Genomic DNA, 27,081 nt, shown 5'->3' with positions numbered 1-27,081 from the left:
TGGAGGCAGATCCTTCAGTTAACACAAACAGCAGCCAGAAGAAACAAAAATACGATGAGCAGTTTAGAGGGAGTTCAGATCCTTAAGTGAAAGCACCAAAAGAGTTTAATCCATAGACCTGCAGGAGTAAGATGTCCACACAAGGCCCTCTGTGAGGGAACAGGGATGACACCAGAGACCTTTTGAAGTGTGCAGGCTTTAACATGATGACATTGTTTTAGAAGATAACATGCAAACACTCTGCATAATTTAACTTTTTATCTGTATGCAAGTTGACCTTTCATTAACAGATATCATGATATTTAGATTTTATGAAGTTAAATGTAAAGTGACAAACGGGTCTGTGTTGATACATGGACGTGTAGAAGATATAAACTCAGGTCTTATTCCTGTACTTGAAGTGCAGCCTCACTTTTAGGCTCGTCGGCAGCAGGAATCTGCCGGTTTGTCTTCTGCAGTGGCAGCAACATATCAGATATGAATGGAGGAGGTGAGGTTGGATTCAGCGCTGGTGTATGTAGGAATGAAGCCTGCGTCATCCATAGACCTGCAGGAGTAGGATGTCCACACAAGGCCCTCTGTGAGGGAACAGGGATGACACCAGAGACCTTTTGAAGTGTGCAGGCCTTTATCCTGTGAGGAGGAGGTGAAGTTGGATTGAATACCACGTGGAGACGCGTCGTCTGGCCCTGCTGTTTTGCAGTGGTTTTGTCTTTTGAAGACCCTGTTGTCCCTCTGAAAGGTGGAGAAAGTCTTTTGGTGGGGGAGAATGGATGGAAGACAGCTTAGGCTAGGCTGGGGTCACAGTAGGTTCCATTGTCTTTTAAATAACCAGAATAACTCCTTAAAGTCATTAAGGCCAGTCATTAATGAAGTGGAGTGTTGGAAGAAGCTCTGAATGGTTGCTTAGGCTTTCTCACGGTCTTGCTGAACCTGTTGACCTTCTTACTATGCCTCCATCCCTTCCTCCACTAAATGCTTTAGTAGTCTAAAAGCTTAGCTGGTATGCAGCAGTACTTGCTGGAGTTTATGTCACTGTGAACTCACTTAAAACCGGTCAAGCTTGCCTGGTATTCTCAGGACAAGCATTTACTGCTACTCTACACTCCACAACAGCAAACACACAGTAAATACATAATAATAATGGTTTTATGGACAGCAAACCAATTAAAACCATGATGTCAAATGACGATCATACAAAGAGAGCATGGTGAAACTAATAAATGTGAATATTTTGATGTCTTTTGAAGAAATTTATGCATTTTATAATTCAATGACAGCGACAGACAGGGTTCAGAAAAGATGTTAAAATGACAACTAAAGACTGCAAAATGGGTTTTTAGTTCAGGTTAATTGGCAACAAATCAGTAATATAAATATAGGCTACATTTCTGTGGTGGACATAGCTGCATCCACATGATGCTTCCAAAGAGAAACCATCTTTTATTAAACTCCATCTTAACAAAGAGGAAAACATCCTGTTGTCTGACTAAACTAAAGCTGAAAATTTGTTTGAGAGTCATGGACAGTGTGTCGGATTAAAAGATGAAACTTGAAAAGCCAGCTTGTGTGAGGGTAGGGGGAGCATTACTGGCATAATTAACACACAAATGAAAGCAGAATGAGATACATGCTCAACAATATGCTGCTGAAGAAGGATGCAGGATGTGCAGCAATATAACTACTAGATACACCCAGATAGGAAAAAAGTTCAAGACTACATTTTGAAAAGCTGAACTCAGTGGAATCCTGCGGTCACAGACAGGCCGGTGTGTGATTGGCTGCAGGGATTAGGCCCCTCCCCATTCGGAAGGGGACAGACAGCCCGGGGCGGGGCCATCCTCACAAGGAGGGCATGTTTTCATCAGTCTGCGTGTTCCATCCCGCAGAGGCTGCAGTGTTCAGGCGTGTGTGTATCACATTGTAGAAATGTCTTTAAAGACAGCGGGCACAGCTTTAACACGCACGCTATGGGCCAGAGGAAGCCGTACCCCGCCTCTGGCGAGGTCCCCCAAAGCGAACAAACTGTCCACCACATGCAGCGTGTTTGCAGAGACAAAGCAGGGAAACACAAAACAACAACAACAACAACAAAGTTCGGCCTCCTCGGACAGGCCAACTGGAGACGGGCCATCATGCAGTGAGCCTCCTCACACGTGCACAACCGGGGAGAAGAAGCGAGCGGCCAAGGAGCCCGCGGGTGCTCCGGGTGTCCGCGGTGTGAGGAGACGGTCCTTCACGTCCACTGCTGCCCCCATGGACCAGCGGTCGTACCTGTGGAGCCGTTATAATGACACCAAACGACTGGTTTACGGTAAGCACTGCAACAACAACAAAAAAGGAAACCTCACCACCCTTTTGTCACAAACCTCTCACATTTTACCCTCCACGTCAGCGGGGCATCGGCGGCGTTTATCCGGGCAGAGACACCGGAGACATTTTGTTCTTTTGTGGGATTGTGTTCATCCTCTTTCCGAGTAGCCTCGTACCAGACAGATGGCTCACTAACACGTTAGCACATTATTGCCCCCTTAAAATAAATTCAGCCAGAAAAAGGCTGGGTTTACTTCCTCTGTTCATGGTTGTGAAAACTGCTTTAGCAAAGGTTTGTTAGCAAAACAAGCTAATGCTACAGTTCAGAGTTTGTTTTGCAGTCAGCTACTTTTGACTAAGCTAATGTGAAAATTAGGACATTAGAGCACGGATTAAGTGCCATACTTGGTTAGACACACGTAGTTTCACATGTTTCTGTTTGTTTATGTTTATCCACATGAAACAGAGAAGGTGTGTTCCTCCATCCTTCATTCAAAACTCAAAATGCTTAAGAAAACATGCTAATAAGGTAAAGAACTTCATTGGCAACATGCTAATCACATTTATTGCTGCAGCTGGTAACACTTAGTTGAAACCATCTTTGCATAATTATGAACTGCACAATTTGTAAGTGAACATCATAAATCATGCTTATGTAATGTACCAAGTGTAAGAGTGGAGTGAATGGCAGCACAGTTTTATTTGTGTAGCATATTTCAACTATGTTGCACAATGAAATGTACACAAACAGGAAAAAGCACAAGCAAATTATGAAAACATCATATATGCATCAAAAACAACAAACACTGAAGAAGCACACACAGTTTCCTGACCTATTTGCTTGTTATTGATTGTCTGTCTTCATCTAAACACCCTAATTATTCCTTTAAAATACAAATCATTTTGTAATCAGTTGCAACAGACACTGCCTGAAAGCTTTGTTTAGTTTTAAATCTGGAAACAGATAGAGGAGCAGATTGTCTAACTACTATATCTAAACTGTTTATTTGACGGTGCTGTTTAGAAATCAATTCTTTGGCTCACAGGAAGTCCAGCGTTTAGATCAAACAACTGGTGATTAAAGCTTCCCTGGTCTCGGTGAGGACACAGATAAGGTGGTGACACACATTTCCACATTTTTGATGCATTATAAAGGTGAAGTTTAGCTGATTTAATTGTATTAAAAGTTAGGTCTATGATGGCACCCAGAAGTCTGTATTTATTATATTGCAGAGTAGTTACGCTTCATTGCATTCCACCACAGGTTGCATTCGTTTTCTCCTGCAATCACTGTGCACCTTTTAACACAGATAGAAGCTGACTCAATACAAATCACAACTTTTCAACTTTAATTAAAGTTGAGTCATGCACTCTTAGTTAGAATTGAAATTTTATAGATTTAATCATTCGCCTCTGTTTGGAGAAGCTGGAGGGGTAACTGAACCCAGATGTCCGCTGCTGCCAGCTGCAGGCCTCATTGAATTGTCCCGGGACAGAAGGTCGTGACCCACTTTTTCTGTGGCTCAACAGTGAAATGGAGGCCAGTGATTGCTATTCCAACACTGGTATCATAAACTGTGCCAGCAGCAAATGATAAACTGATTGCTTAATCTGCGCATGTTTGCACACGTTAGCTGTATGATTAGTTAGATGAATCCAATAACAACAACTATGTACAGGTAAGGAATGCTGCTCTACAGTGAAGTTTAAATTAAATACAGTCTGTACTGTACAAAATGTTCCTTTGGATTGGTTCAGTCCAGTCAAGAGTCAGTTAACATCTTAGACACACATGTTACACAACCTCCGGTTAGCCTGCCAACCCCACAGGATTGAAAACAGCAGTGGAGTTTTCTCTTTGCAGAAGTGCATAATCAGCAGCTGTCATGATGAAAGATGTGTTTTATTTAACATGACATAAAACACATGAGTCACCGGTTATTGAGAATATTCCGATCTTGCCCTCTGTCTTTTGTTTCTTAATCATGCCGAGTCACTGTTCTCTCAATGATTTGATCTGTGCTTGATTGTGTGTTTTCCTGTTTGACCTTCCTGGTTTAGACCTGATCCCTCCAGGCGCCTGTAACCTCCTGAACTCGTCCACCATCTATGCCAACAACGAAGTCAAGCTGGCTGAAGTGGACATTTATGGCTTCGACTATGACTACACACTGGCTCTGTACTCAAATGCTCTCAACACGATGATCTACAACAGAGCAAAAGACTTCCTAATTGAACACTTTAAGGTGTGTTTTACAGTCATTGTGTAAAGTATTCCAGTACTTTTATTAAAATATTATGTTTTTTATTTACTCTTTTTGTTCTCCGATACTGTATAGTATCCTGAGGGGCTCAGGAAATATGATTACATTCCTAATTTTGCTGTTCGGGGTCTTCACTATGACATTCAAAAGGTAAATACTTTTTAAAATCTCAGCTGGAAAATAAATGTTTACATTCTCTGTGTGCATGATTACCTACTCATTTCCCCTCCTGCAGGGTCTTTTAATGAAGATAGATGCCTTCCATTACATTCAGCCAGGAACAGTTTACCGGTAAGAGTTCCACTCTCAGGCTATTATGAAATCTATTTTAGCAACTGCTGCCCTCAATCCACATATCAGTGTGATACTGATGAATGCCAACATCACTATTTGCTTGTTTTTTTTTTTTGTTAATCTCTGTTCGTGTTTGTTGTTCCAGGGGACTGAGTCCAGTGCCAGACGAGGAGGTCCTTCAGCTCTATGGTGGGACCTTTCATGTTCCCCTGCAGCAGGACAGTGGCTTTTATGGAAAGGTGAGAGGGGTGTTTTATAGAAAGTGTGAATTCTATGTGTTAAAACAAAGGAGTAAAATCCTTCTGCAGAGGAGGTCACTGTCATGTTCATCCTGGTGCTTTTGTTTACACACGGACATCAGAGTGTCCAGGATTGGCACGTACAGCTATAGCATAGACATACGTTGCATGGCCACCAAGATGGGACAGGCCTTGTCTAGGCCTTGTCTCTTTGTGTGTGAGACCACTGTAACAGTCTATATGCAAACCTTTCCAAGGCCGCCACAGCTCTAGACCACCCAAAAGCTGCTTCCAGACATGGTAGCATGTCTGGAACAGGAACAACAGGAACTGCAACAGAAGATTATATAACTCTCAATGTTTTTCTGAACCTTCCAGATTTTCCTGTTTATTTTAGAATAGATTCTAAAGGTATTATCTTTTCTTTTAATCTGTTGTTTTTTAAGGCACTAAATTACCTTTCCCCCAATTCTATTATGTCACAATCTCCCCCATCATTCTGAGAATCCCCACATCCCTACAAAACCCTTTGGGAATCGCTCTTCTTCCAAACAATCCTTCCTCTAAATATTATTTGGAATTGTTGACTCAGCGGACTGTTTTCAACAGCAACCCAAAACATTGTTTCAGTTGCTGTAGTATGAAGCACTTTGATCTGCTTTTGTGATGAAAATGTTCTATATTTAAACACATTTATTTGTTACAGTTACTGCAGCTTTGCTCGCAGATGTTGTAGGATGTTTCCTGTCTTTCTTTTGTAACATGTCAAACATCCCTCTTAATATTGCGGACTCAGCCAAATGTTCTAATCTGATTTGGCCACTCTCAGACAAGAAATTGAGGATTTAATCTGCTCACAGATAGTACAGCTGTCCGACTGTGTGGCTTTGCCATTACATAAGTCTCATTGAATTTTGTAATCTCATTTGTTCCGTTGTCGTCATGAATCAGCTGGAAGGCTGTGTTCCAGGCCCCAAAAAGCAGCACGAGAACTGTCTGTACCAAGAGCTATTTTGTTTTGTCTTCTGATTTTCTACAATGCCCTCACTCAGTCACAAAAATTCTCTAATGAGACTGACACAAATGTCAAACCGACATGTTTGCCAATTAGGAGCAAGTTGGACTTTTAGGTTTTGTTAATTGGCTCATTTAAGTGCCTCCCTGCTGCAGGAAGTATGCCTCTTGTGTTTCCCTAATCCTCCTTGAAGCTGTTTTCCAAAATAGTTCTTGGTGTGGCTTTAATCTCGCTCTGGGATTTGGCGCTGTTTTTAGGGAAGTGTCTTAGTGGGTGAAAGTTCTTGTGAAAAATGTTATTTGGAAGTCATTCAAAAGAAAGAAAGAAAGAATCTTGCTTCCTCCTTCCTCCAGTGGTATTTATGAAGCATTAAAATGGGTTCTGCGCACAGGGACCAAAGGTGAAACAGTTCATGGACATCTTCTCCATTCCTGAGATGACACTACTGGCTGTAGCAAATGATTTTTTCATCACCAATGACATCGACTATGATCCAGTTCACCTCTTCAAGGACATCTCTGTGAGTATTACATGTTAGCGCTCTGTTTTCACTTCCAGCCTCATCCTGTAGCTCACACTGAGAAGCACAGTGGCATTCTGTATTGGGCTGTTTTCACTGTACAGGGATTCTTCAGCTGGAGGATCAGGATTCTGCTGAGCTCAGGAAAAAATTGGCATTGGCCAAGAACAATAAGTGTTTTTCCCCTCTTTGTGCCCTGTGGTGCAGTGGGTTCTGTCACGTGACGCACCCACTGTTATTCAGTGCATGTTCACAATGGTTGGGGTTGACTTTGCAACAGCCCCAGTGGCCTAATGGATAAGGCACTGGCCTCCTAAGCCAGGGATTGTGGGTTCGAGTCCCATCTGGGGTGTGTAGCAGAGTGGCGCAGCGGAAGCGTGCTGGGCCCATAACCCAGAGGTCGATGGATCGAAACCATCCTCTGCTACTTTAATTTTTACTCGGTGTAATGAGCTTAATCTGAACTTAACCATTAACGGTTACCAATTTAATCCTCAGGAGGCAATTGGCATGGTCCACCTCAAAGGCTACATGTACAAATGGGTCATGCAAGATCTTGGTAAGGACTGTTTTGATGGTTTTTTTGCACACACACTGACAGCAAAGTTCCACTGTGATTAATTTTTTTTGGCTTTACAGATAAGTTTATTCTGAGAGGAGAGGAGACCGATGCTGTTCTGCATCAATTGGTTAGTCAAGGAAAGAAACTGTTCCTCATTACCAACAGTCCTTTCAGCTTTGTGTAAGTATCCATGTCCGCAGTAGCTCACTCCAACTCAGTAAACACTCCATTTGCACTCTGTTAAAATGATTGTTGTGTGCACAGGGACAAAGGAATGACACACATGGTGGGAAAGGACTGGAGAGAATTCTTTGATGTTGTCATCGTGCAAGCAGACAAACCTCACTTCTTCACTGACTGTATCAAGTGAGTAACTGTTGACAGTAATTCAGTTTCTCAGTCCAAAAAGTGACCTCAGCAGCGTTATTAAACACTGTCTCACTTGCAGACCGTTCAGGCGCCTAGATAATAAGGGAGACCTTCGGTGGGAAAAGATAAACAGTTTGGACAAAGGACAGATTTACAAACAGGTCTGTAACACAACCCTGCAGTCTGCTGATTGTCTCCATCTGTGTTTTTACAGGTTGTGTTTTTGTTAATGAAACACAATGACCTGTGGTTTGTTGTTGTCTTTTGTGTTGCAGGGAAATCTGTTTGACTTTCTCAGACTGACAGGCTGGCGAGGATCAAAGGTTCTTTACTTTGGTGATCATCTTTATAGTGACTTGGCTGTAAGTACCAACGCACCGATGATGAATCACTGCACTGCCCTGGTGATGGTGGGGTTCATATGAGTCAACACTTAATTTATTAAGTTGAGTCTTCTATTAACAGTCTTAATAGAAGAAGTGTTGTTGTCAGTAATACAAAAAAGATAACACTGCCACTAGGGATGTCCCGATCCGATCACGTGATCGGAAATCGGGCCCGATTACGTGATTTCAGACTCGATCGGAATCGGATGTTACCTCCCGATCAGGACTCGGATATATATTTATTAGGGCTCTCAAAGTTAACGCCTTCTGTGCAGGGTGGCTCTGTGTCCTGTAGCGTAGGGGTATGACTAGGCCTGTCGCGATAAACAATAAATCAATTAATTGCACGATAAGTTAAGTTTTTCGGCTGCGATAAATTACATTTGCATGCTGGTTTGTTTTCCTCTCTTTCTCTCTCTCTCTCCCTCTCGCTGCCAAAGAGACTGGATGACAAAAGGCGTCACTCCGGTGCGTCGTAGCGTATAAAGGCCGTCGGACTTTATATGGCCCGCGGCTTCTGTCTTAAAATGTGTCAAATCAACAGGTAGTTTTTATTTTTTTAACTCATTGTGTAACGTTTACGGGATGTTCTGAGCAGACCACGGTCAGCTCGCTGTCTGCGTCGCCACGGTGCGTCACAGCGCTGCAGGGCTTGGACGTTACAGCAACACAGAGAGCTGTGAAGCTGCTCAACACCGTTTCAACACTTTGCCACAATTCACCACGACACTAAACATGCTCATGTATAGAACCTGCTCTCAGAGAGAGTCCGCGTTGTACGAGTGAAGTTCTCTGCCTTCTCACTGGCGGCACTCGCTGCAGCGCCACTCATTCTAGTTCTCTTGCCCAGTCCTCTTGTGCCATCTCTGCTATCAGTTTCTATGTGTTTCTGTCTACATGGTGGCGTTTGTAAAATTCACTGCAGCTGTCTGCAGCGGCCTGATGCGCAAACACACATGCAAACGCAAACGCGTGCACACACAAGCACATGTGCATACAGGTGAGCCCACTCCCAGAGAGTGCGTGTTGTTTGGCTCTGTTGCTCATGATGTTGGTTTGCCTTAACTCCATTGACTATGCTTAGATAAGCTATGGTAATAGGTCTATCATTACTCATAATAATAATATCAACATTAATATTAATATCATTAATAATAATAATAATAATGTTGATGATTGAGGCCTTTCCAGTGTTAAATGTTCTTTAGAAATTAAAGTTAATTGATCTTTAAAGGGTGTACTTGCATTGTATGTCGTTATCATTATATTAGTTGAACATAGTCTCAAAACGACAATATTATCGATTATCGCAATAATTTCTCTTGGCAATTAATCGCCCAGCAAAATCTGTTATCATGACAGGCCTAGGTATGACAGTTGCTTTTGGTGCAAGGTCTCGATGAGCTGCTGCGTGTCTGAAATCCTATTTACCGCCTTTATAGAGAATCTTGAAAGTATCGGATCGGGACTCGGTATTGGCAGATACTCAAAATCAAATGACTCGGACTCAAAGGCAAAAACACCTGATCGGGACATCCCTAACTGCCACTGTGTATTGCTACAGTTCTCTATCATGAGGAGGCACTACAGGCAGTCTGATGCTTCAGAAATGCAGAATGAATTCTAGAATTACTGCACACTGTGAAAGTATATAAATGGTAACTGGTCTGCTGTTATTGCAACTTGAGGTTCATGTATTGCATGTCACTGAACTGATATATTTAATTTGGTGTGTTCAATCCCTGTGGGGAAAAAAAAGTAACATGAACCACTGACTTGATTTGCTTTGGATGTTTCACAAAACAGATGTCCTCCACATAGGCAGACAATCTTAATTGATTAATAAAATAGATATATATGCTTGTAAATTCAAAATGACAAAAATAATTATAGCCAGTAAGGCAGTTATAGATCATACAGTAATTCTACAAATGAAAACGTTGCAGAGAAACTGATCAATCAATAGCTTAATAGCCTGAAGCAGCTTCATAGTGTCAGGCTTTGACTGCTGCTGCAATGTGTTGCAGGATCTGATGTTGCGACATGGCTGGCGCACAGGAGCCATAGTACCCGAGCTCGAGCTGGAAACCAAAGTGGTGAGCACAGACCGGTATGCACTGAGCCTCACCTGGCTGCAGGCTTTAACAGGTCTGATGGAGCGCCTACAGGTGAGAAGTCAGTCTCTGGTTAGTAAGACACCAGAACACCAATTTCATGTTTCCCTGCTGCTTTGTCAGTGGATGCAACTTCCTGTTTACTAACTTCTGTTGGCCTGTGTTTGGGCAGTATGTAACTGAAGCTGTTATTGTCATGGAAACGAGGCCTCTTGTTAAGTCTCATGCCGTTCTCTAATGCCTTAGGTACACAGAGACCCTGACTCTAAACGCGTTTTTCTGGAATGGCAGAAAGAAAGAGAAGAGCTGAGGTGAGTCAAATGATTTTAATCCTCTTAATCCAATGGCACTTCTAACAAGTCTGTGCAGTGTCCTCTACATGTTTCCTCAAGTACTGGCACTGTTTTTCTTACTATACATGTATGTGTGCTGAATATATATAAACCTATCCCCCAACTTTTTCTGACCCAGGGTCATGACAAAGAACTTCTTCAACCCCCAGTTTGGCAGCATCTTCAGAACATGCCACAACCCCACCTACTTCTCCAGGCGCCTGTCACGTTTCTCAGACATCTACATGGCTTCCCTTAGCTGTCTTTTAAATTACGACCTCTCGTACACATTCTACCCTCGCCGCACCCCTCTGCAGCACGAGGCGCCACTGTGGATGGATCAGCTGTGCACAGGCTGCATGAAGAAACCCTTCTTGGAAGAGATGTCTCAAATACGATGAGAGCTGTGCTCTCCTGAATGACTGCTTTTGTATTTTTAGGCCTGGCAAACACTTGACATAGCCTGAGGATTTCTTTCCTGTAGTGGGGGGGATGCTGCACAATTCACCTCCACAGGGCACAGTTCATGGTTCAACTGAACGCTTCTGCAGTGAATCCACTAGAGGGCGCTGTAGATATAGCTGCAGACCAGAGAGCATGTAAACATATTGTGGTATAAGACTGACAGACACGCTGTGGCTACCATCGCACAATTAAAACAAATAAACAGCTAAAATCTTATATAATATTGTCTTAATGTTTTCTTTGTCATTTTGTAGACTGACTGTGCGCTGCACGTTTTACATAATAAAAGAGTGTAAAAAAGTTACCTCAAAATTAACTCAGCCAGTTTATACTAACATTTGATGAATTAAATATGTCTAGGGAGTTATGAATCTCATCTGTTGGAGAGATATATATAATTTATTTCATTGGCCGTTTGGTTGCTAGGCAGCGCAGCATCCATTCATAACACCACTGTAGTCAGCATCACAAATTCATTCACTTCCAGCCGCCAGCTCGAAGACGGCAGCAGAGGTACTGTACTGTACTCTTCTATGCTTTACACCATGTCATTTGTTTTGTGCATCTGTGATGCTGCTGTTTGTTGTGTGTTGAAGTTTTAGCTACAACAGTAGCAGCTCATTTTTAAAATATTTGGAAGGGCTAGTGTAGCCCCAGAGTGATGTGCTCCTGGATCAAGTTGTGGTGATGTCCCGTCCAGCAGTCAGTAGGTCCTGCTAGTTGTGTGGTTGTGTTGATGTAAGTGCATGCTATATTTTCAGAGTGGATAATTTTTAACATATTTTTATGTTTGTGTTGCCATAGTCTTCTTAGCCTAGGTAAAAAAGTTTGTTTACAAGAAAGACACAGGGATTTGTCTTTACTGTGTTAGTGTGTGAGAGGATTGGTGTACATATATAAAATGTATATAAATATTATTTGTTCTGGTAGAAAAATGTTTTTCTCACCTGAAAGCAAAACATTAGGTTTTTCATCTTTGCAGTTGCTTTTAGTATAACGTAGCCTGGGTAAGAGACAGTGGCTGAAATGTGAGAAATCGAGTTGTGTCATGATCATGTGGGATATTATTAACCATCTGTCTGTTGTTTCATGTTAATGTGATATCATAATGAAAAAAAGGGTGAGTCACAGAAGTGTGACATCCAGGCACACGCAGTGTTACTTTTTCCTGGCAGATGGTGCAGCTGTGTTTTTTAATTGTTTAACAGCTTTTACATTTTACAGCACCATTTCACCTTCAGTGATTAATTGCACCTCAACATTCCTGCTCAATGTTTATAGATTTATGTGACATTTGGATGGCAGAATGTCATTTTCTTTCATTTTAAAGCACGTGTGCTATCGATCCATCTGGGTTTGCTTTACCTTCCGGGACCTGCAGGGCGTCCCGTTTTCTCAGCAGAGCTCTGAGTGTGTGTGTGTGTGGGTGTGTGTGCGTGGTTTGACCCTCCAGCATGAGTAATAGACTACATCTTCCTGCACATCACCACCTCTTTTTGGCTGACTGCTCCTTAGTTGTTTAATGCATCCAGTGTTTTGACTTATTTTGTGTTTCCGTAGATGGAATATGATTATTGTGCTATGGGCAGATCGAAGAGGCTTACAGAGGCTACAGGTTTCCTTGATTTGATGTGTTATTAAAAACAAAAAATGGCACTTGGGAAGCTATGTAACGCCATCATGTCTACATGACAGACGAAGCATCTGACCTACTTTGGGTTGAGTAAAATGGAAAATCACAGAAATGACAAATTCAACATGAGATGATTTTTCTTTTCTTTAAACTTTTCATTGTAAAATAGAAGAAGCCAAATCCATATTATTTCCACTCTACCCCTCATAGTCCTCCTTTACTTTCCGTCCATATTCTTTTCTTTTTATCCTTCTCTGCCTTCCTTTCTGGTTCAGATGTACCTTTCTTCATTTCTCTGTGCTTCCAGCTGAGTGCGTCTGTGTCTGTCGCTACATTGGCCATGGGGATCCATGCACTCAGGTTTGTTTTCTTGGCAGCCAGTCTCCCCATGCAGCAGCCTTTTCTATTATTAAATGTAACAGGACCTTTACTTTCACAGCTCAGGATCTCACTGTAGGAAAAGAAAAATATCATGTCCCTGCTGCACATGATATTCCATCCATCGGCTTCAGCAAACAGCAGTAAGAGAAACCCCACAGAGAAAACACAGACTTACATTGTGTGTGTTTTTTTTAATCAATCTTGTTCTTCTGCAAAAGCAAAGTACAATAGTACAACATATTTATTAATTTATAAGGTCTGCAGTCCTGTTAGCCAAACAATGAGGAATAAGCAGATTATTGCAGGCTTTCTGAACTTGGAAATCTAAGTATGGTTACAAAAAACAAAGACTGAGAAGCAGCAGAGAGAGAGCGAAACCCCAAGGCAGCGACCTAATTGGCTCCTGCCAAGGTCTTGGAGTATAAGGGCCACTGCTGTGTAATCATTCGTCATATCCCACATGATGAACTATTAGACTGTAATGAATAAGGTTAAATCACCATTAGCCTAAATCAGTTTTGTAATGGATTTGTCTTTAGGGGTTATTACTTTAATAACATCTCATACTCTCATCTTTGATTAGGGTTCCTCATCTGCAACAATGACAACTGCAAAAATGCCTCATGTGTAAAGTACTGTAGCCATGTTTTATTCTGTTAGAGTACGAAGTGTCCTTGCTAAGACAGGTTGCAGCAGAACTGTCAGAGATTACAGGCATACTTTACATATTAAATGAACTAATTATAGAACAGAACTACAGTTTACATCCATATCTGCCAAGCTTGTTTAGTAAATACTTGTTTTTGCTGCACATGATGATGTCACATTGAAGGTGACCTTTAAACATTTGTTTACCGGTGTGCCAAATGTTCAGAAAACATTCAGATATCACAAGTTAACTTATGACAGAAAGCGTGGTTAGCAAGGTTACGGTCACCTGTGGCTGCTCATTGTTTCGTCTTTGACTCAAAATTTGAGTACTGGGATTCAAATCAATAATGAACTGGGATCAGAGATTACTTGATGTGAACATGTCTGTCCATGATGTCTTTGATTCAGGCATTTTTCATTTTTTTTTAAATCGCTTACTTTGGTTAGACCCATTGTTATGCTCATGTATGCACAAACATGGACTTTATTATATATGAGCTGATGTCATTCCGCTGGTCAGAGGCCAATGTTAATTTGACCTCACAAAACACATAACATCCTAATTTGTATGCTAAATATGACAACATTTGATTCTTTTATTTATCTTAAATTAGTCAGTTTCTTCCACACAAGTGTCTCCACATACGTAATTTATATGTTGATTTATGTAAAGGCCACTGGCTGCTCCTGACATGCTCTTCCATTATCGTGGATGTAAGACGCCCCCTTTGGCACCATGTTAACTATAGATGCACTTTTTTTGCCGGTGTATTTTTCTCTCTCCTGCGCTCGTGCCTTTAATGCCACAGTTTGGTGTCTAATTTGTTATTGAACCTTGTGTAAATTACAGCCCTGTCTATGATGTCTGAGGCCCACTGTTAACATGGGGTGAGCAAAGGATGAGGAGCTGCATTAAAAGAGGGCGTTCTGCGTCAATCTGATAAGGCTCTGACAGAGAGAACAGTTTAGAGAACTGCGGCTGCACTTTTTTAATCATAAATGTGCCTCCCTTGTTCTTCATTAAAAGTTGTTCTTTCATTGGAGATATCTTAATTACAGAGCTGTCCTGCTGCTGGTGCAGCAGCAATCAAACAAACAATATTTAGAGCTTCATGTTCATGCTTAAAGACCTTTTTTTAGAAATTGGATGCATAATTTTCCCTCCCCGTTGAATTATTCATTTGCAGTCTGCATTTATGTGCATTCTCTGGTGTAGAGGAGGATGTCAGCTGGACCACTGCAAACAGCTTATTAGAGTGAAAGTGTACTGTCTCTTTGATGGGCTTTGAATGAATCACCCTAGCTCTGCTTCTCTATCTATGGGGTTTCTATATTTATTCTTGATTTTCATCACAAGTTGCCTTTGTACTCTTTCCCATTCAGCACTTTCAATACCTACCAGAGTCTATAGGAATAATCACCGAGTTTCATTGGGGTTACTCATTCTTTGATGTCTCATTACATTCATCATGGCTCTTCAGGGTTTAGATTTTTATTTGCATCTCTGGAAAAAGCTGTATCTTTATTGTTTCATCCTGTTTGATGGAGCTGACTGGGGAAAACTGATCATAGCACTTCTATGGAAAGCCCCATTTGAAAGATGTTTCAAATAGTGACTTTGTGATCTTTGTGTGTGGTCCATGGTGCATATTGGAAATATTGCTGCAGTGCAGTGTTTGTTTGAGCAGCACTGACATAATGTGTGACTATTGATTCATCCTTTTGCTGGCTCTGGTACTAAAACCATGATTCAAATGCCAAGCAGACACAAAACTTCACTTGGAAATCATTTGCTTTTGATTTCACTCTGTTGCAGACTCTTCTAAGACGTTTTTATAAAGATCTGAGTTTCCTCCAATATTCTATAATGTTCTTTATTAGGTTTTCTGCTTGTATCTTCTTTGTTTCAACGTTGTGGAGGCAGGAGGAGCCCTATATAGAAGCTGCATCCTGGTAGAGTTGCAGCTGATCACAAGTGCACCCAAGTCACATTAAGGTATGTAATTTATACATCATGCTGCAATTTACCAAACACTTATCATCTGTTACAAGTGGGTTTCCTTCTTTGGATTGTATGAATATTCATGTATCTGCACTAAAAGGTTGTACTCATTTAAGCATGAAGTCAGCATAACTGATGAACACTGTGTGTGCTGCTGCTTTCTATAATAACGTAATTCGTTTCTGCACCACCGAGCAGTATGATGAGGTGGAGCATTCTTCCAATGAAACGTATAATATTCTGTATTGCAAATAGAGATCATGGCTTGCTATGACTCCTCTTACAGGATACTATTTCCTGAGTCAACAGCCCTGCTGCCCTTTGTGACACCACAGTGTTTATTGTGTGACACATGCAGCCTCTATTTGTAGGGACACCTGCTGTTTCAATGCAGAGGCTCTGACCTCTCACACACACTTCACTCCATCAGGGTTAAAACTAAAATAGATGATTGCAAGTGAAATTCTTCATATTAAGTTTTTTTTTTTTAAAAAAAAACAGATTATTATTTATATTTGTTTATGTTAATGTCTGTGCCATCTCCAGCAGAGGGCGCTGCTGCTCTTGTTTTCTCATGAGCATCACTTACAATTCAGTGACTCATGCTCCTGTGGACTTTTAACAACATAAAGATACCCTCTTTCTTTTTTTTTAAACCAGCTTTCTTATTGACCTTTCCACTGCAAACATCTCCAGAATGCACAAACAGCTCACATTAAATTGGTCAGTTCTGCAGTAGGGAGGTTCAAGGGAAATGAAAGCCATCAAATTTACTTCTCCCAGCGTGAGTTGAAAGCAAAGGAATTAAAAGTCACCTTTTAGCTTCTTGACATTTCTCCACCGGACCGAGGGATTTAAAAGTTGAGCGGTGTCGGGCTGAGGCTGGCTCTGCTGTGGCGAGTCATCTATTGATCAGCTGGCATGAAGACAAAGTCCTTGCAGTCACAGGGATCCATCCATCACTGCACTCAGGCTGGGGCACACAGCACACAAAGATAGTATGGCACGGAGGATCCATTATAACTGAAATAGATCTTTCTCTGCAGCAAAGATCAATGAGTAACATGTCCCTGTAGCTGTTAGCCTCATCCTCTATCCGATCATAATTGCCACAAGAAGACAGGCTGCCATGATTAATTGATCTCACAGTAGTGTTGTTTAGGAGATGCTCCTTTATTAAATTATAGGAAACCCTTTAAATAATCCCTCCATCACTTCTTCTTATTTGTCCCTGTTATGATTATGGACAGCCTAATGAAATGAAAAGAATAGAAGCAACTGCACTGAAACGAGTGGACCATAACGTGGGATGGGGTCACTCCAATTTGAGCATGTTGAAACAACGCCTCTTTTCTTCTGCCCCCTCCACCATAATTTCCCAGGTCTCTGATGGGCAGGCTGTGAAAGACCACAGTGTGTGTGTGTGTGTGTGTGAGGCTGCTTGTAGCTGTTCCCAGGGGCCTGAGAGGGCACACGGCCTCACTGGGAGGAGGATGGTTCAGTGGCCTCAGTCCACTCCTCCCAGTCAGACAGTCAACAATCTTTACTGTACTTACTCTTTTTTTTCAACTGTGTTATTTTCAGCTGAGGCGTCTGCTCTCCAAGTGTGTCTAGAAATCCAGCCGAGGAGGTGAAACTAAAGACGAAGTTAGAAGCCTGCAAAGTGACAGTGAAGTATCAGACTTTCTTCTATCCAGCGTGACTTGACAGGTAATTTGAGACATCCAAAACCAATAAAAAGCTCCTAATAATTATTCCTCCTGCACCAGTCTCTTAAGCTCAGTAAGCTTCTAAATGCTGCTAAAGTCTAATAAAATGAAATGCTCACAGACATGCAGCTATACAGCTCAGCTAATTTCCTCCTGCTTCAAAGCACAATTGCCCTTTGAATATACCCTCCTGTCAAATATTTGTATGGGACCCCTTTCCTCCACAAACTTTGCCCTCTCCAAATATCTGAGCCTATATGTGTACTCCTTGTTGAGTCGAGTATCAGGAAAATATTTACAATATATACAGTGGCCATAAAGGCAGTTTGTTCCTTCCACTACAGTATAAATGTTGTGGAATGATTGACCTGGTTCTTTAAGAGGTTTGTTTTTAGAGGCAGAGGTAGATGTGACCAAGTGAAAACAGACACCGCTTGGCCCTCTCATGCTGAAGATGAATAAGTTTGATAAGCCTGGATACATTCAATCTATGAGGAATCTTTATACTGTTTACTGGTGTATTAATAAAAAGGCAGTGAAGCTAAATACTTTTTGTAGTTCTTATTGTTGTTGTTGTTTGAAGACAGAAGCTGTAAGTGGTTGTTTAGGCTTTCTTAATGTCTAACTTTAAATTGCATTAAGACTCTTTACTATCAGGGTTGCATTAAACACATGCATTCTTCTAATTCTTCAATAGCCAAATCAAAGAAAGGCTTGCAGAATAAGATATGAAACAGACATTACAATTTTAATATAAATGTTCTGTTGATCTAGATTTCACTATGTCTGACCTCAAAACTAAAAACTAAAATAATAAATCCCCACCCATCTCCTTAAAAACAGGCTGCACATGTGTTGCTTAATCTGCATTTTCCTTCTCTTTAGACAACACTCATTTATTCAGGAGCAGATTTCCTGCTGCATGAGAGCAGCACTGAGAATGAATGAATGATCTTTGCCTCTGTTCTGTCCACTCCCCACCGCTCATATAGGCTGCTACACACACACACTCATACACACACACACCCTGCGTCAGCGTCTGCCTTGCTTCTGCTACAGCTGCCATCCTTTCCACAGCCCAGACTGGAAATAAATTATTGAGTTTATGGGACTGCGTTTTCCCATTCACACACTGCAAGTGGGAGGAGACAACCCGCATCTATTTACACCTGCAGTAGTAATAACATCCATCAGTGTTCAGTGATTATGACTACTGATGTAGTAGGTTTTGTTGATATTGTGGTATCAGTGTGATGACATGGCTATCAGACAGGGATCTCCGTTTCTTCTCCTCTCGAGGGAGTCTTCCTGCCCGTCTTCCTGCCCATCCACTTCCTTTAAAACAAAGAGAGGAGCCAGAGCTGCTCGGAGGACTGGGCTGTGTTCCTGAGGTGATGTGATTAAAAGGCTTGTGTCTGGGCTGCAGCCATTCAGATGCTTCACACACACCACATCTGCTTTAGTTAATTGAATTGTCAGGAAAGCAGATGGAAGTGAAGGTATAGCACCAAGACTGATGTGCTAAATCAATAGAGTGGTACTTAAACAAAGTCGGGTTGTGGTGGTACTGAGAAACACAATAAATGTGTGCTTGTTTAGGTAACCGAGCTAATGGTGTGACTACAATTATTAATGTTAGGATAAAAAGTGTTTTGGTTTGGTGTCTATATATTGTGTGTCATTTGCCTTTTAACCTATGGACAGGAAAAATTGATGAAGTCTGAGGTGACCAATAAAGATTACAGACCTTCCAATACATCGATGACAGGGGTGTGGGTCGATCACGTGCCATTCAGAATATTCATACTCATCTATCATCTATCCTCATGGTGATCCAAAGATCATTTATACCACAGATGTCCCACTGTCCCCTGATCGCTTACACAAACTGTGTGTGTGTATGTTGCAGAGTATATGATCAAATGAGTGAAAACTCTTACTGTTACTGTCACCTGTACTGCTGGACTAATGGGAGTTCAGACTCTGCATGAGGTTGAAGGGTGAAGGTGTTGTGCTGCGCGTTGTGTTTTTTTATAATGTCCCTTAATTAAGATGTCAGTGCACTGGCTCATTAATCAGCTAACTTGTTAGCTACTGTCTGCTAACATAAGTCCATCTATCAATGACGGGCTGGTTGACATTAAAGTAAAGCAAACAATAATCTGTTTGCTGTCCACTAGTTTTATGAGGAAAATACACAGTACCCATAACAGGTTATGGGTACACTACATGCAAAGATGTTTGCATTAAAAATGTGATAACTACACATTGTCAGTTTTCATTTTAAGAGGTTTTCTTTGATTATTTTAATCTGTACATATACCTTATTATAAAAATCAATCGTATGTAATTTTGTTGTATGTAAACATGTTTATTTGTGCTGTTACATTGTGCATTTGAACATAAAGATCTGTAGATATCGACTCACTTTTGAAACCAGCCTCAAGTGGCTGAAAACCTGCAGATTTTGGCACTTGCACAAATGTTAAAACATTCAATAAATCCCTTTAATCCATAAAGTCTTTCTCCTTCAAAGATCTTACATTATGGCCAAGTAAAAACCTGTTGCCAACAAAGTCAGTGAAGGACTGTGCTAAAATGTGTTTTAGGCAGATGCTGTTTCAGAGGAAAGATGGTGATGTAATTGCAGAAAGATGATGTAATTGTCTTTTAGCACGATTGTGCCTGTTTGGTCGGCCCATTGATTAATTAAGTGATTGTCTGCTCAGTTGCTATGAGAGCTTTTTGGTTAATGTGATGAAGACAGTGGTCTCTGAAGAGATTAAAGTCCTGGATTGGTGAGATTTTATTTATTCGTATTAGGGTTAAATTGTTGTTTTTCCCATATAATACAGAAACTCCCTCTGTCCTGGCCATGAAAACAAACGTCTGCTTCATGCAACATAGTCCAAATGCTTTTTTGGAAGTGAATGTCTATCAGATAGCTGATGGTTGAGACTGCAATCTGTCTTTATTCAATAATCTGTGGCAGCATTAATGCACCATTGTCACTGCTGCCAGTTTAGCAGGCTTGCCAAAGGAGAGTCTGTGCGTCCAGACGTTTACTCCATTTAATCAATGCGGCTAATAGCCGTGCTGAGTTACCTCCTCTAGTGTGCATACCAGAGGTGATGGGCTTACAAAAGAAAGAATTACTGTAAGAGTGAGATGAATGATGAACAGATTAGGAACTTGTTCAGAGGTCATCTCTGGAAGTATGCAGAGGTGGAGCTCTCTAACCTGGAGCGAGGCTCAGTGATTAGCACATTTGTGAAGAATGATGAACTGCTTGTCTGATGTCTGCAGCTTGTTTAACCAGCTGTCCCTCCAGTTTGATATTGAGAAGGTGAACTGGTGTTGCTAGTCTTGTTCAAAGCAAACTCTCACAGCCTCCTGTTATCTCAGCCACTTTATTATCAGGCAAGTAACCATGAATTTGCTGCTTGTGTAACATGTGTTCTTTCTGTGTGATTGGAAGAGATTACAGTTCATTTTAAGTACATGTTTTACTGTGGTCTGGATGCATAGGAGAGGGGATGTGAGCCCTTGTGTGAGCCCTCTTGGTTCCCTGGGAGACTGGCATGGTCAGCAGCCCCTCACTCCAGCCTCCTCACCCCCCGTCCCTCCCTCCCTCCCCCTCTCGTCGTTTCTCTCCTGTTTGTGAAGGAGGCGTGTGAGCAAAGGAAGAGGCAGGGCACGTTAGCCCCGGCTGGGGGAGTGGAACTCAGACGGCAGGCATAGCATACAAACACACACACACTGACACGCACACGCACGCACACATGCTCAGTCAGCGTAAGTGACACAAGTGCTGGCACCATTCAGCACTGAGTTGACTGACTCACTGCTATCCATTAGCCAGCATGCCGCAGAGAAAGAGGAGTTTCACTTTTGGAGCCTATGGAGGGTAAGAATAATAAAAAAAAAATCCTAATAATTCACAGACCAGCTAGTCCTATTCAGTGATGACATGTGTGACTGCGAGCGCCTGTTTATGCCACCTGGTTTGATGACTGTGCAGATTCTCTGTCTGTATTTGTGCTGCATGTTTGTGCACTGGAATGCTTTCATTTCTATCAGAGCAGTGTCTGTCCCAAATGTCATTATTATGATTAATTCATATCATAAGCTTGACCTGTTGTTTCTATTGAATGATTACTCATTAAGTTTTACATTCTGTACTGTAATGTTCAGGTATCAAATGTAGAAACACAAGCCAAATAATAATAAGGTGATATAACCATGGGACAGAAGAGCTGAAGTTACAGAAAAGTATAAATTGTATTATTATATATAGAAAAATGTTGCATCAAAGGTTTGTTTGTATTACTGCATGTATGTATTTTGTATGTGTGTGTCGTGCATTCATGCACATTTTGCACAATATTTTTCTTGCCCGTCTCTGATGAAGCATTTTACTTGTACAGTTGAGTGTGTTCACACTTATATCGCCAGTTTATTTATATGCCCCCTTGAGACTTTAAGGACACTAAACAGTAGACACAGAGTCAGCAAGAAATGTTTTGGTGGTCAAAAGGTGAACAGGTGCCCCAACTGCATGCCTGACAGCCTTTTCTTTAAAGACTAGTCTGGTGTGTAGTGTAGAGTTTGTGCAGGTTCATATGTGTGTGAGGCAATTGCAGCCAGTTCACAGACTGTGCTGCAGGTTAAATAAGTTTGCGTGTGTGTGTCTGGGCTGTTGGGCTGTTGGCCAGGTGAAGACACTAGAGGCTTTGTCAGCACTTCATGTCAGGCGTTGTTTTCTGGAACGACATTTTACTTTGTTTACATTCTAGCATTGTGTCCGGTGTCTTAATATGGATAAATTGAATTTCTTATTGATCTGTTACTGGTTGTATACGTCCCAATGTTTGTGGATTTGTTAAGTAAGTCAGCCAACATGGAGGCTATGGTGACATACGAGCCTACAGTGTGTCACTCGAAGGGTACGATGCAGTGTGCAGACCGATGTCAGTTCATTTGTTTTAACTAGAAAGTGGAATGATGATGCTTCTCTCCAGTTTTTCAGTCTTTTCCAGGACAAGGGCAAACTAAATGTAAACAAACAGCAAACAGTGGCGGCCTACATTTGTAGTTGTTTCACTTATTTTTGACACGTCTACCAATTTGCAGCTCAAAGCAACAACAAGTAGACACAAACACCCTGCTGAAACTGTACCAGTAGGTGTTTTCCACCTTCAGGCCTCAGCGGGCAGTAATGGTCCTATTATAGCTCAGAATGTCACAATAAGATGAAGCAAACTATGTGCTAGAAAGAAAGTAGAAGTGACACTTGTGTTTTATGGGAGTGTTTGTCAGCTTTTCAAGAAAAGAGACTGAGATCTACAGCTTATGAGTCTAGTAAGCCACTTCTACAGGATTCTACTGGTTCTTATTCAGATGTTAAAGACCTCTTAGGTCCATTTGTAATTGCAATCAGCTGCCTGTAGCTTGTTTAACATGAGGTGAAAGTAAAACTATGTCATTCAATATAAAAAAACCAAGCTTTGCAGCCTCGTTATGCTGTGAGGAACTGTGAATGTATCAAATGATCTTCTGTGTTTGGACTCATTATGCATTGTTTATTTCATCCAACAGTTGAATGAGGACAGTGGGGCAGGCCGAGCTGGTTCCTATATGAAACAAACAATTTGCTATTCTGTTTTCTGTTTAACGGCGACCTTGAATACCACTGCACGCGGCATTTCCATAGGTCAGTGTGATTACTGACATCAGCGGCTGATCTGTAACTCACTCTGCCCCCTGCGTCCCATTTTCTGTTCTCTATTCTCCATGGATTGGTCTTTCTTTGACACAGCATGCTTTTTAATTTGGCCATCAAATACTAATGGAACTGCCACTAAGTCTAAGTTGTTGTGTATTAAGGTTTTCATTTTACTTCCAGTAGGTTCTAGTATGGTTCTTTTTTTCTTCCTTTTTAACTGAACGGTATAATTTGACAGCGCTGTTCTCAGTTTACTTCGGCCATTATGTTGCAACACTGAGCTTTCGTATCCGTTCATTATCTTTTACTAAGTATTTCTTCTTTCTTTGGCTCACTGGACCCACATGTCTGTTTGTCACATGAGATAAGACTGGGTACATAGCCCTGCTTGTCTGACAGGGTTTGTTTACAATGGCTGTTGTCCTGTAAACAAAATGAAGACACAACCATGACCTGTTGAATGAAGTGAAGATTTCCCCAGTGACCTTCAGGCAACCTGATGAACAATGTTGCTGTATGTTGGTGAGTCCCATGTAGGAGGGTACAATCTGGTCAGAAGAGCTGGTGTGATGTTGTGTGAATTTGGTTGCCTAGATACAAAGCCTGAGTCTCTAGTTGTGTCTGAATTTAGGGACTGCATCCTTCAAAGGCCAGGCCTCCCTGTTTACCTCACACACTGCCACGATGCTTGGCTCTTGTCATGTAGTAACTGCCCTCCTGCCCTGACTGGTAGTAGTGATTCGGATCTGTTCCACAGATTATTTAACGTTTCTATTATAAAACCCAACCTTCCTGACCAGCCTTGTGTATTGTAGCACTTTGATTTTGTTAAATGTGGATAGAATCGAGCATGGATCGTTGTGTTAGGGACTCGTGGAGCACATGTTCTACCAGGTGAGCTACTTTGGCACCCTTGTGTATGACCTGATAAAGTGTGGTGTATAATTCTGCTTCAAAATGAAGGAACAGATATCTAATCAGCTACTAGTCGTCACAGGGAAGAAGTGACTGATAGGACTGGATCAGCAGTTTATTAGGGCAGCAGTGGCTCAGTGGTAGAGAAGGGTTGTCCAGTAATCAGGAGGTTGATGGTTTGATCCCAACTCCTCCCTAGTCATTGTTGTGTGTCCTTGGGCAAGGCCTTTACTCGCATTGCCTCCAGTGCACTCACTGGTGTGTGGCGCTGGGCAGCCTTAAGCAATTTCTCTGATGGGATTATTAAAGTACTTCAAAATAATAAAAAAATCTAATCAGAAAGCAAACATACCTGTGTCAATGTTCCCATAAGAAGTCTACTTCTGCTCTTCAAGGCTACAACACAGCAGAGTTACCAGTCTCACTTTTAGTGAGTGGACATTAGGATTCTTCATCTGCTGTCTTCTGTTGACCAACACATCTAAATCCTATATATGCCCAATAATTATAAATTTGGTTTCAGTCCAGTAGTAAAGTTTGTTGTTTATCACAATGTGCAGTTCTGTTAAAGGTAGATCAAATGCCATATTGGCCACCTTCCACCTTCAGTCTGTTAAAAAAACAACACCAGAAAGAGTGGGAAGACAGACACTGTTGTGAAATCTGAGTAGACATTTTCTGCAGTTTCTGATCAGCTGATTTGAAAATGTCTTGAATAGGAAACAGTGCTTCTCTTTGGGGAGACATGTGGTTTTCAGTGTGAAATAGAAAACTTAAACTGTAGAAATCAATTTGAATTCACCATATGTCAAAGTTTCTATTTAGTTTGTGGCTCCCATATGTTTCTAAAGAATAAAGGTTCTATTTTGATGAAAATTCTGCTTTATGCTACTTGAAGAAGAAGAATAGCTTTTGTTTGATTCCTAATTTTCTGAATCTATGCTGAATTGTACTGAATATTGTACCATGAACAACAAAAAGACAACACAGACAGGATCATTGTGTTTGACAAAAGCAAATGTTTACATGATAAAGGATGATTACACTGCAAGGCAGAGCTACTTGACAGCAGGAGGCTGTTCAAGTACCTTTCCAAGGGCAGTGGCAAAACAAACACAAGATGCAGGCCGACCAGAGGGCTCTTCAGTGCCTACGCAGTCAGACTACCTTGCATATTTACTTGACATTCACATCCCCAGATTCACAATAGCCAGCCGTGTATAGAGGAGAATGTGGAAGGAAGCCACAGGATGGTTGAGCTACAGTTAATTATCTAATCCTCTCTTTTGATCCGATAAAATAATATAATAAACACAGATAAGTTTTTCATTTAGTCATTTAATTGGCCAGAATGCTTGTCTTGAAATAAAGACATAAACAGCAATAAACATGATCCTCTCAGTCTGAGGATGATGGTATAGGTTTTTCCTTTAAACAGAAATAAATATGTGCTTCCTTCCTGTCTTTGTTACTAACTAGTTTACTTCAGCCTCTCCAAATCCTTCTTTCTCTCTTAAGCTGTTGTCTTTGGCCTCTGGAGAGTGTCAGTAATGTTGTCATAACTTTCAAAAAGTGACTACTAAGCTCCAAATGAGTTGATCAGCTGGTGCCACATCAGGTGAACAGGGTGGGTGTTGGATGATGGTATAGCCTTCACCTATGTGAACTTGTTGACTGGAGTGTTGCCCCCTCTCGTCAGCCTTCCATTCTGAATCATTATGATTTTCTACTGTAGCTACATAAAAGATCAGTGTAGTACGCAACTGTACTGATGATGATGTTGGTGACCTCACTGATTTGGCTTACTGGGACCTGGAGACTCTAGATCAACATCTACTCTTTAGATTGTTGAAAGCAGTGGACCTTGCATTCATCCATTGTTACAAGCTGCTGGAAACAATTACCTTCAAAAATGACACGATGCTGGATTCAAATCTCCAGGATGCTGTGAGTTGACATCTTAGTTTGTTGTGAATAACTGCATGGACACATTGCTGTTGAAACCCAGGTTTTAGTCTCCCAGGATCACATCATACAGATCTTGTCAATAGAAGAGGTTTTCCAATCAGGATTTTGGGTCCAATCACTGATTTGTGGTAGCAGAACAGCTCATTACTGACCACTGCAAGTCACCTCTTGCTAGAGAATAGCATGGATTTAAGTAAGTGTGACATGCTGGTTTTTTGTTTTATAACTGCAAAACCTTCAATACCAGAGTCAAAAGAGTCAATCAGTCACCATACTCAAGAGGCAGAAGGATGTCTTAACCTTAACTGTGGCCATTTCTAATTCTACAAATCATCATTATTCAGTTAAACTGATTCAACAAAAGCAGGGTTCAATTAGTCCAAACCTCCTGAGTGTTCATACGTGCATTTTCTCATTTATTTATTGTATATCTTGTAACTGTAAAGATGTTTAGAACTAATACCCCGGTTGTGATTGGTGCACCTTCACAACCTATAAGAATTAAGAAATTGAAGTTTTCACCTTATTAGGCAGTAAACAGCAGTGGGGATACTGCGTGCGGGTGGTCGGACCGCCTCTGTTCTCTTTTGTGCTTCTGAACAACCCATAACTCTGTTAGTGTGACTTAGAACTTGCCTTTATTGTTTTTAATAAATTGTAGTCTTGAGACTAGAATTTATCCGCTTCTTCATTATCAAAAAATTTGGGGAGGTGACCAGAAGAATTCCAGGAGGTCATCCTCAACAACCCTCCATTCTTGTCTCCTTACACACCTTCCTTGGTGATAGGATCTTAGGTCTGAGCTGACAAATGACACAAAACAACAAAATCACAGTAATATTAAACAGATTTCATGAAACTACAGTGAAATGTCCACCACCATCGCTAACTAAACGAACAGTCCATCACACACACAATTAAAAACACTGTCACATGTTGTGTTTGTTTGGTCAATGGTAAATATTGCAGAGTCTAGCATTCCTCACCAGGATACACACTGTATCCTACTGTACTGTAGCTAAATGAGAACAGTGAGTCACTTTACGCTCATTCCTCCTCCTCCATCAATGGCCTCATTCAGCCCACACCGGCTGACATACAGTGTTCGGTCTAGATCTAGTTGTGTTTAGTATTGTTTGATAGTGTTTATTACTACTCTGTTGCTTCAAGGATTTTGTTCAGTGTTGCTCAAGGCCTTATTTTTGAATCCTGAAGGCTAGAGAA

At 41.3% G+C, this 27,081-nt stretch overlaps 2 protein-coding genes and 1 non-coding gene across 9 annotated transcripts in view; all 3 read left to right on the top strand.

Moving 5' to 3' along the window:
- Positions 1-1,830: 1,830 nt before the first annotated feature.
- Positions 1,831-11,094, top strand: nt5dc2 (5'-nucleotidase domain containing 2). 2 transcript variants are annotated; one of them, XM_028410811.1, is made up of 14 exons: positions 1,831-2,314; positions 4,375-4,559; positions 4,653-4,727; positions 4,813-4,868; positions 5,017-5,110; positions 6,517-6,645; positions 7,144-7,204; positions 7,285-7,387; positions 7,472-7,573; positions 7,656-7,737; positions 7,852-7,938; positions 9,990-10,130; positions 10,323-10,387; positions 10,548-11,094. In XM_028410811.1, the coding sequence occupies exons 1-14, from the start codon at positions 1,930-1,932 to the stop codon at positions 10,807-10,809; spliced, it is 1,827 nt and encodes a 608-aa protein (XP_028266612.1). In that variant the 5' UTR covers positions 1,831-1,929; the 3' UTR covers positions 10,810-11,094. The 2 variants fall into 2 exon arrangements, with proteins under 2 accessions (XP_028266612.1, XP_028266613.1); XM_028410812.1 differs by lacking the exon at positions 6,517-6,645.
- On the top strand, positions 6,925-6,997 carry trnar-ccu (transfer RNA arginine (anticodon CCU)). Its single transcript has one exon. It is a non-coding gene; the product is annotated as a tRNA-Arg (tRNA).
- Positions 11,095-20,997: 9,903 nt separating the features above from the next.
- Positions 20,998-27,081, top strand: part of rap1gapa (RAP1 GTPase activating protein a) — a 37,372-nt gene continuing 31,288 nt past the window's right edge. For 5 of the 6 annotated variants that reach the window (XM_028409170.1, XM_028409174.1, XM_028409171.1 and 2 more), the window contains exon 1: positions 20,999-21,156. In XM_028409170.1, the coding sequence (XP_028264971.1) occupies positions 21,113-21,156 (44 nt within the window). In that variant the 5' untranslated portion in view covers positions 20,999-21,112. Of the gene's footprint in view, positions 21,157-27,081 lie in introns of all 6 variants that reach the window. The other variant, XM_028409182.1, reaches the window with a different exon arrangement.

Source organism: Parambassis ranga, chromosome 7, assembly GCF_900634625.1.
Source record: "Parambassis ranga chromosome 7, fParRan2.1, whole genome shotgun sequence".
Classification (NCBI taxonomy): domain Eukaryota; kingdom Metazoa; phylum Chordata; class Actinopteri; family Ambassidae; genus Parambassis; species Parambassis ranga.
The sequence above is the reverse complement of the archived record's forward strand: the minus strand, read 5'-3'. Positions and strand labels throughout refer to the sequence as shown.